At 56.4% G+C, this 13,839-nt stretch overlaps 1 protein-coding gene across 1 annotated transcript; it reads right to left on the bottom strand.

Annotated features, from left to right (window-relative positions):
* Positions 1-374: 374 nt before the first annotated feature.
* FEZ1 (fasciculation and elongation protein zeta 1) lies at positions 375-11,654 on the bottom strand (the record flags this gene model as incomplete). The annotated part of the gene is made up of 9 exons (XM_082009955.1): positions 375-385; positions 1,627-1,692; positions 2,247-2,322; positions 2,723-2,803; positions 3,145-3,416; positions 4,948-5,158; positions 5,711-5,797; positions 7,114-7,210; positions 11,380-11,654. The coding sequence occupies 9 exons, from the start codon at positions 11,652-11,654 to the stop codon at positions 375-377; spliced, it is 1,176 nt and encodes a 391-aa protein (XP_081866081.1).
* Positions 11,655-13,839: the final 2,185 nt, after the last annotated feature.

The following is a 13,839-nucleotide window of genomic DNA, read 5'->3' on the forward strand; positions in this document are numbered from 1 at the left end:
AACACGCAACAGTCCCCAAAATGAGTTGGCGTGTCCCCAAAATGATGCTCTCCCAAACTAGCGATCCTCCCAAAAATGAGTGACTCTCCCCGAAAGCAAGTGATGCTCCCAAAAATGAGTAAATCTCCCCCGAATAAGTGAATTTCCCCCCAAATGACTGTATTTGCCCCCAAGAGGGATGTCACTCTCAAAAAATGAGCAATGACCCCTAAACTGGGGACTGTCCCCCAAAATGAGTGACAAACCCCAAAACTGAGTAATTGTCCCCAAAATGGAAGCTCCCTCCCCATTCCCTAGTGAGCCATTGCTAATTAATGGATTGATTTTCTGGGAAAAAAAGATTATTTTTGCACAATTTTTAGCAGAAAATGGGGCTACAGAAGAGCTAAAAATGGGGAAAATCCCCTCAAAATGGAATTTACAGCCAAATTTTACCCCTCGTATTGCGGCGGCTGCCTGCGGCGCTGCAGCCGGCTCTGAGCACCCAGCACCTCATTAGCCAGAAATCTGCATATTTTATAAAACGCTGAATATTTATGAATGTCACAGCAAAATTTCCTCGTCGGTAACTTCTGCCAAAAAAGCGCATTTTTCTATTGAAAAGTTGCAAAACGACATCGCAAGCAGGGGGGGATGAAGGCGCTGGAGGCTGGTTGCTTAATTAATGAAACGGATTATTTATTTTCCAGCTGTGCAAAGGTGGGGGAGTGCGGGGGGGTCTGGGGGGTCGCGGGCGACCCGTTTTCCTCAGGTTTGGCCCCGTTTTCAGGGGGCGCCGGGGTGGGGGGGCGCGAGGGCAGCGCCGCATCAGGTGGGGCAGAGCACTGTGAAGAGAGGGGTCGTGGGTCTGCGCCGGCGCGCACGGGGTCACACGCTGGCGCGCGATGGCGCGGCAGCGCGCGCGGGGATGCGCGCTGACGCATGAGCACACACAAGGGTGCACGAGGGTGTGCGACGACGCACAGGCTTGCGCGGGGATGCACAAGGATGCACAAGGGAGGCACAGGGGATGCACGAGGGATGCACGAGGGATGCAGGAGGCTGCACGGGGGATGCACAAGGATGCACGAGGGATGCACAGGGGATGCATGAGGGGTGCATGAGGGATGCACGAGGGGTGCACGAGGGGTGCACGAGGGGTGCACGAGGGGTGCACGAGGGATGCACGAGGGTGCCCGGGTTGATGCACAGAGGATGAACGGGGATGCACGAGGGGTGCCCAGGAGGGATGCACGACGGTGCATGAAAGGGGCTGCATGAAGCTGCCTGAAGGAAGCAGACGGGACCACGAAACGCTGCAAGGGAGGTGCAGGGAGGATGCACAGTGATCTACAAGGGCGTGCGAGGATGCACAAGGCCTGCACAAGGGATGCATGAGGGATGCACAGGAGATGGACCCAGGATTCACAGAGGATGCACCGGAGATGCATAAGGAAGGCACGGGGATGCATGAGGGATGGGCACGGGACGCATACGAGATGCCTGGGAGATGCACAAGGACGCACGGGAGATGCACAGGGATGCAGAAGGGATCCATGGTGGATGCAAAGAGTCACAAGGGCTGTACGGGAGCTGCACGAGGGATGCACGAGGGGCGCGTGGGGGTTGCACGAGGGGAGCGGATACCTTTGAGGATGTAGTCCGTGAGCAGCGTGGGCACCTTCTCGTTCCCCTCCTTCATGGCAAACAGGACTGCGAGGGGGAACGGAGCCGTCAGCCCAGCCCCACTGCCCCCCAGATGTCCCTTTTACCCCAAAACCTGCCCAACAGTTGCCACAGAGACATGACCAGAGTTTCCCACAATGCACCATGCCTGAGAGCATCCAAAACAAGCACGTTCACCCCAAATTAGCCCATCTGTGGCAATGCAGAACGGGTGATTTACCCCCAAATCGGTGCTGGTGTAGGGTGCAGAAAAGGGTGTGTGTGCTGCAAACCAGCTGTGCTGCGGTGATGCAAAATGGGTGACGGCACCCCAAACCATGCTGCAAAACGGGTCTTTCCCCCCCCAAAATGGGCTTCGTTGCAGTGATGCAACATGACAGATTGCACCTCAAATTGCCTGTGCTGCAGCAATGCAAAAAACCAGGGGGACGGCACCCCGAACGGGCGGCGTTGCAATGCTGCGCCCAAATCGCACCGGCTGCAGCAATGCAAAATGTGCATTTACGTCCCAAATCCACCACACCGCGGTGATGCAAAACAGCTGATTCTGCCCCAAAACAGCAGCCTGAATGAATACTCACTGTTGGTGAGCATCTGCAGGTCCTCGACAGAGGGTGGCGACCCCTTCTTCTCATAGGGAATCACCGTGTTCAGGTACTGCCAAAAAAAACCCCACCCCAAAAAACATCCAGATGGCACAAAACTGCCTATTTTTTGCAATGCCTTAAGACAAATCAGCCTGAATTAGTGCAAAAGCAGAATATGTGCGATTTTCCTGCAACTGTACTTAATTTTCATGTAATTTTGGATGTACTGAATCATTTGCATGCTGCAAAACCTGCCCAGATGTGAACCCCTGCTTAGGGAGGATTTTTTGAGGTGAAAAATGGTGGTTTTTGCAAGATGGATTAGTGGGATGTATGGGATGGAGCAGGGCTGTAAAATTAAAATATTTTAAAAGGCGTTTGGGAGATGCAGGGGAATAGGGTGGGCAGGGAGGGGGGTGAAAGAGGCCAGATTTGGGCAATTTTGGGGGGGAAAAAGAGGAAAAGGGCACCTGCTTCTCGCTGGCGGCGGGGCCGAAGGTCTGGCGCAGGCCGGAGTGCAGGATGCTGGAGATGCCCTCCATGCTGAAGCGCTGGGGACACGCACGTCACCCTGTCGCCTCCCGGGGACGTGGCCGTCCCCCGTGGCACCCCCCGGGCACCAACGTCCCCTCGGCTCCCCGACTCCCATCCACCTCCCCGGCCCGGCCCCAGGTCCCCCATCCACCCAACCCCACGTTGTCCCGCTCCCCCATCCCCCACCCCACGCCCTGTACCACGTGCCTTGTCCCCATCCCGCCCCCCACCTACCCCAAACCATGTCCCCCCGCCCTCCTGCCCCCCCGCCGCTCCGCCCCATCCTGTCGCACATCCCTGTGCCCACAGCCCGCTGTGCCCCGCCCCCCCCCCCCCCCCCCCGCGCCCCCTCCTCCACCTTTCGGGGCGCGTGGCTCCCGCGCTCGGGACGCGCCCCTTGCAGGCTGAGCCCCCTGTCGCGACGGCGGCGCCGGGCGGCCTCCCGCTGCTCGCGCTGCTCGCCCTGCACCGCCAGCAGCGCGCCGATGAACGCCGTCTTCACCTCCTTCTCGAAGGCCAGCTCGTCCCGCCGCGCCAGCTGCGCCACCAGCTCCGCCGACAGCGCCCGGCTCGCCGCCTCCGCGCGCCCCGCCGCCGCCGCCAGCTCCCGCGCCGACAGCCGCCCCAGCCCTGCCGCCCGGGCGTCCCCGTTAGAGAGGGGCGCGCGGGAGGCGCGCGCGGCGCCGGTACCGCGAAGCGCGAGGCCGCGGCCGGCCCAGGGCGACGGGCGAAGCGCCCGGCGCGGTTAAGTGCCACGCCCAGCGCAACCGGTCACGTGCCCGGTGCAAGCGCGCCCCTGCGCGCTGCCATCAGGGCGAGGCACCCGCTCGGCGCGACGCGCGGTGCAATTACCCGGATGCCCGGTGCAAGAAACGGAGCGCCCCGCGCAATTAGTGACGCGCGCAGCGCACCTAGGGACACGCGCGGCACAACGAGGGAAACGCACGCTGAAGTTCGCGGAACTGCCTTACTTAATTAGCGAGGCGCACACTGCAATTATTAAGGCACGGGGCAATCGGCGTGTCGCCCAGTGGAATTGGTGAAACGCCCGGCGCAGCAAGTGCAACGCCCAGTGCAACTGGGGGAACGCCCAGTGCAATTAGTGGCACGCCCAGTGCAATTAGTAAAATGCACAGCGCAACTGGTGACACGTCTGGTGCCGTTAGTGTCATTCCTGGTGCAATTACTCAAATGCCTGATATAATTAGTGACATGCCTGGAGCAATCAGTGAAATGCGTGGGGCACGAGTGAAACACCTGATGCAATTAGTAACGTGCCTCGTGCAATCAGTGATATGCACGATGCAATTACTGCCATGTCCAGGGGAATTGGTGATATGCCTGTGCCACCAGTGACGTGCACGGTGCAAGCAAACGCACGCTACATTTAGTGACATTCCCAGGGCAACTAATGAAAGGCACAGGGCAATTAGTGAAATACACGCTGAAACTCTTAAAATGCATCACGTGATTAACGAAACGCACGGCACATTTACTGGACCACCAATTGTGCAATTACTGAAATTCCCAGTGCCACAAATTACGTGCCCAGAGCAATTAAGGAAATGCACGGCGCAATTAGTGACATGCATGGTGCAATAAATTAAATGCACTGTGCAATTAGCAAAATGCCTGGGGCGATTAGTGACACGCACCACGCCGTTAGCGAGAAGCCCAGTCTATGGTGCAATCAGTTAAATGCCTGCTGCATGGTGCACTTAGCGGCACGCGCGGTGCTCTTGGGGAAATGCACAATGCAATTAGCGAAAAGCGTCGCCGCATTTTCCACGGAGCTCGGTGTGCACGGAGAACGGACGGTGCACGACACCGTTAGCGCAAGGCACAGCACGCTTAGCGAACGGCGCGGGGCGTTCTGCAAAACGCCGAGTGCTTTAGGGAAAGGCACAGCACGCTTAGCAAAAGGCATTTCGTGCAACACGCGACGCGCAACGCGCTTCCCAAAAGGCGTGGCGCGCTTGGCGAAACCCCGGGCGCCTTTAAAGCAACACTAAAAGCAAGATCCCGTTTGGCTTAATCTTTTCCCCACGGGCCTGGCCAAACAGTGGGGGCAAGCCAGCCCTGAAGCCTGGAGAGACTCAGTCGCCCAGTTTGGTTAGAATCGCCCCCAAAAAGTGACTGGCCTGGGTTTTGCCGGCCGTACCTTCATGGGAGCAGTTGTTGTTGAAGGCAGGGGAGAAAGCACGCAGCTCGTGCAGAAGGATGGGCTCCGTGCCCCCGCCACCGCCTTTGCCTTCATCATCCGCCTCAGTTTCCTCCTCCTCCTCCTCTTCCTCATCCTCATCCTCATCACCCTCAGGGTCGGCCTCGGGGTCGGGCGAACTCTGCATCAGCTCCTCCAGTTCTTCGATGACCTGCAGGGCACAGCGTCCTCCGTCGTGCACTGGCAGCCCACCCCCACCGTGCCTCTACGCCCCGCAGCCCACAGCTACGTCCCGCATCTGCACCCTGCACCCGCGCCCGCGCCCGCACCCCGCTCCCGGCATCCTGCGTCTGCCGCCTGCAGCAGCCTCCGGGACCCTGCATCCCACATCCGCCCCTTCCTCCTCCATCTGCGTCCTGCTCCCATCACCCGGCACCTGCGCCCGCACCCGGCGTCCGCTTCCCGCCTCCCACGTCGACATCCCGCGGCTGCAGCCGCCTCCGGCCCCATGCTTTCATCCTTCATCCCACGCCACCCATTTGCATCCAGCACCCGCACCCCATGTTCCCATGTGCGCCCGAGTCCCACACTGGCACCCACAACCTGCTCCTCCATCTACATCCAAATCTGCATCCCACGCCCTGCATCCCACATCCCAAGATGAGGGGATTCGGCCGTTTTTGGCACGTGGAGCACACGGCCGTGGGGCTGGGGTGGGCTGAGGCCACGCTGAAGTCTGGCCCCCCATGGGGGCCAGCGGTACCTGCTCAGCTGTCAGCAGCGGCTCCTCGTTGATGCCCGAGTCTTGCTCACTCCTCTCAGTGAGCTCCTCCTCCTCCTTCTCGCAGAGCTGCAGGAGACACAGGCTGGGCGGCCCTGGCGGCACCGCAGGCCCGGCCCGGCACAGGCATGGCCCCAGCACGGACACAGGCCTGGCCCTGGCCCTGGCCCTGGCCCAGGGAGAGCCACCAAGGAACCACAGCTCAGGGGGACACGCTGCATGGCGGGGTTTGCGTGGGGGGACACTGGACAGAGACGGGTGGGGATGGCGGACAGGGAGGCATTGGATGGGGAGATGCCGGACGAGGGTATTGGATGGGGATGTTGGATGGAGACGTTGGATGGGAACGTTGGATGGGAGGATGTTGGAAGGGGACGCTGGATGGGAACGTTGGATGGGAGGATGTTGGACGGGGACGCTGGATAGAGATGGATGGGGATGCTGAACGGGGAAATGTTGGACAGGGATGTTGGCTGGGACTTTGGACAGGGACGCTGTATGGGGATGCTAAGCGGAGACACTGGAGAGGGAGACGATGAACAGGGATTGGAGAGGGAGGTGTTGCAAGGAGACAGGTAGAGATGCTGGATGGGGAGACACTGGATGGACTGTTGTTGGATGGATACATTGGACTGGGAAGTTGGACAGCGAGAAGTACAGGTACGTTGGACGGAAAGATGTCTTAATTAATATATTGGATGGTGACATTGGCTGGGGAGGTGCTGGAGATGCCGGCAGAGATGATGGGGATGTTGGATAGGGAGATGATGGGGGGGGATGCTGAAAGGGGAAGAGGTCAGATGGAGACATTGGATGGGGAACTTAGATGGGGAGATGTCAGAGGGGAACGCTGGATAGGAAGGTGGATGGGGATGTTGGATGGGGAGGCATCTTCTTCTTTACCACCTTTCACAGCCTATTTCACCTTTTCAGCAGAAAATAACCCAAGAAATTTACCTTCTCTTCGCGCTTTAGCAACAGGTTGCGTAACATCCAAACGCGTTAAATTCAGTGGATCTTGGGGCATCTTTGCAGCCCTCCCACAACCCTAAACGCAGCTATTCACAGCATGAACTCACTACAATGAAGAACACACTATTTTCTACCCCCAAAAATACACCACCTCAACCCTTGGCTTGGGGGCAAATTGGCAAAGACCAGATTGCCAAACCAAACACTTAATCTTGCCCATTTCGGTGTGATTTCACCCTAAAATGTGGACACCCACTGCGCTGGTGCTGCATCACCGCAAAAATACCATTTTTGGGTAGTTTGCAGTGCTCTGATGGTCACTGAGCCTCGGGACTAATAGCTGTCAAGCATCACCAGGGGGTCACGTGGGGACAGGTGGGTTTTGGGAAGCCAAGGAGGGGACACAGCCGTACCTGGGAGTCGGTGCCGTCAGGGGTCTCAGCCCTGGGGAGCAGCCAGGGCTGGGGGGAGCCCCGGGGAGCGAAGCCGTCGGTGAGAGCATCCCAGACCCTGCAGGGAGGTGGGTGGTGAGCGGCAATCCCAATATGTTGCCTCCCAGAAAGTCATCCCAAAACAGCGTACCAAAATGACACAAAACACTGCAAAATGCAGCCCCAGAAACACCCTGAAATATCCCCCCCCAAATCCCCAAACTCCGAGATGCCTGAAACATCCCACAACACCCCAAATGATATCCTAGAAGACCCCAAAGCTTCTCAAAATATCATGATGAAATACTGCTCTGAAATACCCCGAAGTACCCCAAAATGCTGCCCCAGCATTTGAGATGCCTCCAAATGTCATTTTGAAACGCTGCCATCAAACGATACCCCCAAAAAGGCCACTGCAATGTCCTCAAATGTCTCCGGATGCCCCAAAAGGCCACCCTGAAATGCCCCAGAATGCCACCCCAAAACAGCACCATGATGCCCTGAAATGCCTCAAAATATTCTGAAATGTCCCCAAAGCCCCAGCAACACCCCAAAAAGCCACCCTAAAATACTGCCCCCCAGTGCCAAGACCCTCTGAAAAGCCCCCAAACACCTCAAAATGCTGCCCTGGAACACCCCATAATGCCCCTAAAGGTCCCAACACTCCAAAATGCACTGAAATACCCCAAAATGCCACCCTGAAACACCTCAAAATGCCCCCCAAAGCCGCAAAGCTTCAAAATGCCACCCTGAAATGCTCCAAACCACTACCCCCAAAAACACCCTGAAATGCCCCAAAACGTCCCAAAATGCCACCTTTGAACACCCAGAAAGAGCCCACAATGGCATCCTGAAGCACTGCCCAAAATGCCCCAAAACGCTGCCCCAGAACACCCTGAAACGTCTCAAAATGCTGTCCCAAAATACCATCCCCCAAAGCTCTCACGTCCTCCAAAATCCTGCCCTGACACCCCAAAATGCCACTAAGACCCCAAAATACTGTCCTGAAACATTGCCCAGAAGCACCCTAAAATGCCTCAAAAAGCTGCCCTGATGCCCCAAAGAAACACCCCAAGACATCGCCCCGACGCTCCAAATATCCCCCCGAGTGCCCGACATCCCAAAACGCTTCTGCAATGCCCAAAATGCCTCAAAACTCCCCAAAATGCTGCCCTGGAATATGCTGAAATGCCCCAAAATGCAATCACAGCACCCCAAAATGTTGCCCTAAAACACCCCAAATTGTCACCTTTGAAACTGCCCTGAAACACCCCCAAAACTACCCTGAAACACCCCAAAATACAGCCCTGGAACACCCAAAAACGCTGCTCTGAAATATCCCCAAAAACCAGTTGTGATGCCCCAAAACCCCCAAAGGCTCCCAAATACAGCCCTGAAACACCTGGAAACAACCCCAAAACTGCCCCAAACACCCCAAACCTGCTCCCCCCCCCCCACTATTCGGGGTGCCCCATTCTGCCCCGCAGGGCTGGACCAATTCTGCCCAATTTCACCACAAACCAGGTGCACGGGGTGGGGGGGGGAAGGGGAAAAAAGAGGAGGAAAAGGGAAGAAAAAGAGGAGGAAAAGGGGGGAAAAGGAGGGGAAAGGAGGAAAAAAGGGAGGGAAGAAGCAAAAGGGAAGAAAAATGAGGAAACATGAGGAAAAAGGGAAAAGGGGGAAAGGGGAGGGAAAAAGGTGGGAAAAAGGGGGAAAAAGGGGGAAAAGGGGAAAAAGGGGGAAAAGGGGGAAAAGGGGGAAAAGGGGGGAAGGGGGAAAAGGGGGGAAGGGGGAAAAGGGGGGAAGGGGGAAAAGGGGGAAAAGGGGGAAAGGGGAAAAAGGGGGAAAAGGGGGAAAGGGGAAAAAGGGGGAAAAGGGGGAAAGGGGAAAAAGGGGGAAAAGGGGGGAAAGGGGGGAAAGGGGGAAAAGGGGGAAAAGGGGGAAAAGGGGGAAACGGGAAAAAAGGAAGGAAAAGGAGCGGAGAAGGGGGGAAAGGGGGAAGGGGGAAAGGGGGGGAAAGAGGAGAAAGAGAGAGAAGAAAAAGGGGAAAAAGGAGAAGATGGGGAAAAAAGGGGAAAGTGGGGGAAGGGAAAATGGGATAAAAGAGGGGAAATGGAAGAAAAAAATGAGGAAGAGGGAAAGAAGGAACAAGGGGAGGAAGAGAAAGATGGGAAAATGGGGGATGGGGAAGGAGGAAAAAGGGTAGCAGAGAGAAAAAGGAAAAAATGGGCGGGAAGGTGGAAACGGGGAAAAAGAGAAAATGCAAGAAAAAGGGGGGAATGAGTGGGAAAATGGGGGAAAAAGTGGAAAAGTGGAGAAAAAGGGAGAAAAGGAGAAAAAATGGGGAAAATAGGAAAAAAGAGCTGAAAAGTGGTGACTTGGTGGAAAAGGTAAAAAATGGAGAAAGAGGTCAAAAATGGGGAAAAAAGCACGAAACGAGATCAGAAAAGTTCTCCTTGATTAAGGCAAAACCACCCATTTTCCCCCCACAAATGGTGTTTTTGGTCCAACACGCTGCCACATATCCGCACGTCCCGATTCCCTCTACACCACCCCCAAATCGCCTGCCCCCCCGGCCCCAAACCTGCTCATTTTCGGGTATTTATCTCATCTCCCTCCTCACCTCACCCGAATTGCCGCCTAAATCACGTATTTCACAAATTAACGCACAAAAATGCACATGTCAAGAAAACCCTATATTCATATTTTTAACAAAAATGCAGTAAATAAGGAAAAAATAAGTGATTATGCCCCAAAATTTGCCTTTTTTTGGGCGCTCTTAGAGGGCCGGCACCCTGCAGGGTCAGGCAAGCAGCAGCAGCAGATTTCTGAGCTAATTATGCCAGAATTGGTTAATAATTAGGGAAACACAGAGCCTTTAAGGCCCCAGCCCATCCCCCGCCAGTGCACACAGGGCTCATTCAAGAAGGAGGGGAAAAAAAAAAAGCCCTGTTTTGCCCAAACTGACCCAAAAAGACACAATAAGTAGCACAAAGCGGCGCCGTGAGCCGGCTGCCGGCGACAGCGCGGCACTCCCGGCACTGGGCCAAACTGCATTTTTTTTTTCTCTGAAAAAGTATCAGTTTGGCCAATTATGAAAAAGAATTCGGCCTCAGTGGATTTTGGTGAAGGGAAAAAAAAAACCCAACCCCAACCAAAAATAAACAGATCTGGGGGCTTTTGGGTTGAAAACAACCACTTTGCATGGTGAAAAATGAGTATTAGGAATTGCAGCCTGGAGAATAATCCCAATTAAACACAAAAAAGTCCATTAAAAGGCATTAATGTATAAACATCGCTGAAAAAACCCACACAAACTTGGCAAAAAAAAAGGCATTTTACAACAACAAAAAAGTTTTTTTAAATGAAAATTAAGATTTTAATGCAAATGCCACTATATCCTGGCAGGGCTAGGGGGTTTTTGCCCCAAATTGTCTGCCCCTGGCTTGATGCAGAGCTTGCATGCTGCAAGCAGGAGGATAAGCTCTACTCACACCTTACTCAAGGTTTACACTCACAACCCCCGGAGGCTCTCCTCACATAGATAGAGCCTGCCGTGACCCCCTGCAACGCGACATGGGGCACCCCGTTGTGCCTCCTCATAGAATGCTACACAGCTGCTCCGAGGATGCTACACAGCTACTCCAAGGTGCTGCATCATCACGCCACAGCACAGGCAGCTGATTTGCATGTGGTAGAGATCTTGCAATCATGCAAGGAAGTGCAACAGGCTCCAGAGTGGCATTACTCATAGGATACTACACTGCTACTCTGATGGGCTACACAACCACGCTGCAGTGGGGTAGGCTGGTCTGCATGCCGTGGGAAGGGCGTGTTCTCATGACCGTGCAAGGAGGCATGCAGACCCAAGGGTGGCCTACTCACAGGATACTATGCAGCTACTCCACGCCGCTGCGTGGCTACAGTTGCATGTGGGGTGTACCTTGCTAGTGGGCAAGGCGGCATGCAGACCCTGAGGGAGTCCTTACTCATAGCATACTACAGCACTATTCCTGACATGGTGCATGACCACGCCGCAATGCAGGGAGCTGCTCAGGAAAGTCTCGCAAGGGCGCAAGGAGGCACGCAGGCTGCAAGGGGGCTTACTCACAGGTTACTACACCACTGCTTTGATGTGTTGCATGACCACGTTACAATGCAAGGAAGCCAGTTTGCATGGGGGGGGGGGTGGCCTTTGCAGGTGCGCGAGGAGGCACATGTCCCCAGGAGTAGGGGAGCCTTACTCACTCCTCATCCTGGAGGCGCTCCTCCTCTTCCTGCGCCTGGAGACGCCCCCGCACAGGGGCCAGACCCTCGGTGGCAGCATCGTAGTTGCGGAAGCAGACGGTGAGCTTCTCATCGAACTCCTGCACCAGGTCCTCCATCGACTTGAAGCTCATCATCTCGGCCGAGAAGCTCTCCAGTTCAGCCAGTGCCGGGTCCGCAGTGCGTTGTGGGGTCCCCCCATCATCCCCAGGCCCCTCCTCGAACTCCTCCTCCAGGCTTACCAGGGGTGCCTCCATCCTCCTCAATGTCGGTGCGCCACCTTAGCTGTGGGGAGAGGGTGCCCGTGAGGCACCAGGCTACTCACAGGTTACAACTGCATTGTGATAATATCCTGATAGTATCACAGTAGTACCCTGATACTATCTTAGTAGTATCCAGTAATGGCCCTGTAGTAGTGCCTTGATAGTATTGCGAAAGTATCTCAACGGTATCTTTGGAGTATCCAGGCAGTATCCTGATAACACCTTAGCAATGTCCTGGTAGTACCTCTGCACTACACTGAGAGTATCCTAGTAGCAGCTATTGAATAGCTTAGCACTGCCCTGACGGTGTACTACCACAGGTAGTAGTACCCTGATACTATGTCAGGGAACATCCCAATAGTATCCTAGTTATATCCTAACAGTGCCCTGATAGTATCACAGTAATATATGAGCAGTGTCCAGATAGGATCCTAACACTGTTGTAATAGTATACAGCTATTATCTTGGTAGAGTCGTGATAGTATCCTGGTAGTGCAATGTCATATCCAGATATTACCTTAGTGCCATGTTACTACGCTGAAAGCATCTTAACCATTATCTGCTGTAGTATCCTGAGAGTACCCTGATGCTGTGTTAGCACTGCTCCAGTGGGATCATCATAAATAGTATCTCAGTATCAGCCCTGGAAAGATGCTGGAAATATCTTAGTAGTGTCCTGATAGCATCCTGGTAGTGCCCTGATAGTACCTTAGCAGTGTTCTCACAGTATCTCAGTAGCATCCGCATAGTATCCTGACAGTATCTTAGTGCCAACCTGAGGGTGCCTTAGCACTGTCTGCAGAGTACCCTGACAGCATGTTAGTAAACTCCTGGTAAACATCTTAGTAGCATCCCAGCATCCCCGAAAGTATCTCAGCTGTGTCTTGATAGCATCGCACTACTCCCTCACAGGGTGACTGACAGTATCCCAGTAATACCTTCGCAGCAGCCTCATAGGAAGCAAATAGTAACCTAGTAGTAAGCCCAGTAAAGGTGCCACTACCCCAACGCACTCACCCAGCCCCGGTCACACTTCCCCTGGGGAGGAGAGCAGAAACACGCCGTAGTTTCTGGGGGAAAACCTGGCCAGATTGGGGCTTTGAGTACTGCCTGTGCACACGCGTGCGTGTGGCGTGTCTGCATGCCCGCTGCACACGCGTGCACCCCCGCAAGCGTGTGGCAGTGGGTGTGCACGCACCTCCACAGGTCTGCAGCACGCACCCCGTGCACGCACGCACCCCCACAGGTGTACGGGGTGCACGTACACCCTGCCTGTGGGCACCTGAGGACAAACACGCGCACGGCGCGCACGCACGCTGCGTGTCTGCAAGGGGTGCGTGCACACACAGAATTTGGCACGTCCCTACACCGGGCACGATGCAGCCCACGCAAGGGGCGCGTGCAGATGAAGGTGCCCTGCACGCAGGATGCACGCGCACGCGCAGGCGGTGCACAGGTGCTGGGGTGCGTGTGTGCACCGGTGTGCAAGCACACACTGCGCACACGTGCACCTCCTCCCGCACGTGCCCCGTGGGTGCCTGCACCCGCCACGTGCGCCACGCAAGTACGCACCCAGCACACGCGTGCACCGCTGTGCGTGCAGCGAGTACCCCAACACGCCTGCACCACTGACAGACACCCCCCCTCCGGGCACCCCCAAACGCGAGTCCCCCCACCCCCGCATGCACACACCTATACGCGCTGCCACCCGCCGCCGCACACAACCCACGCGGGCCGCTCTGTGCACGCACACACCCGTGCACGCGCCTGCGTGCCTGCACACCCCTCGAACACCCCAAAACGCACCCAAAAGCTCCTGCTTCGCCCCCCCCCCCCCCCCGCCGCGCGTGCGCGTGCGCGTCCCGCCACGCAGCACCCGCGCCCGCCCGCTGATGCGGAGCACCCCGGGGGCAGGCAGCGCCCCGCTGCCTCCGCCCCCCCCAACACGGGGACACCCCCCCCCGCACCCCAACGACCCTCCGTGCTGCACCCCCCCAACCCCCCCCCCCCCCCGCGCCCGTCAAGGCCACGCCCGATGCACCCCTCAGCGCGGGCACCCCCCGCAATGCGCCGCTGCGGCGCGCGCCCCTCCCCCCCCGCCATGCACGCGCCCCCAGACCTGCCCCAGAGGCGCACCACGCTGTGCCCCCCCCCCGCCAAATGCCTCCCCCGCCCCCTC

Source organism: Phaethon aethereus (genome assembly GCF_964289735.1).
Source record: "Phaethon aethereus genome assembly, chromosome: 23".
Classification (NCBI taxonomy): Eukaryota; Metazoa; Chordata; class Aves; order Phaethontiformes; family Phaethontidae; genus Phaethon; species Phaethon aethereus.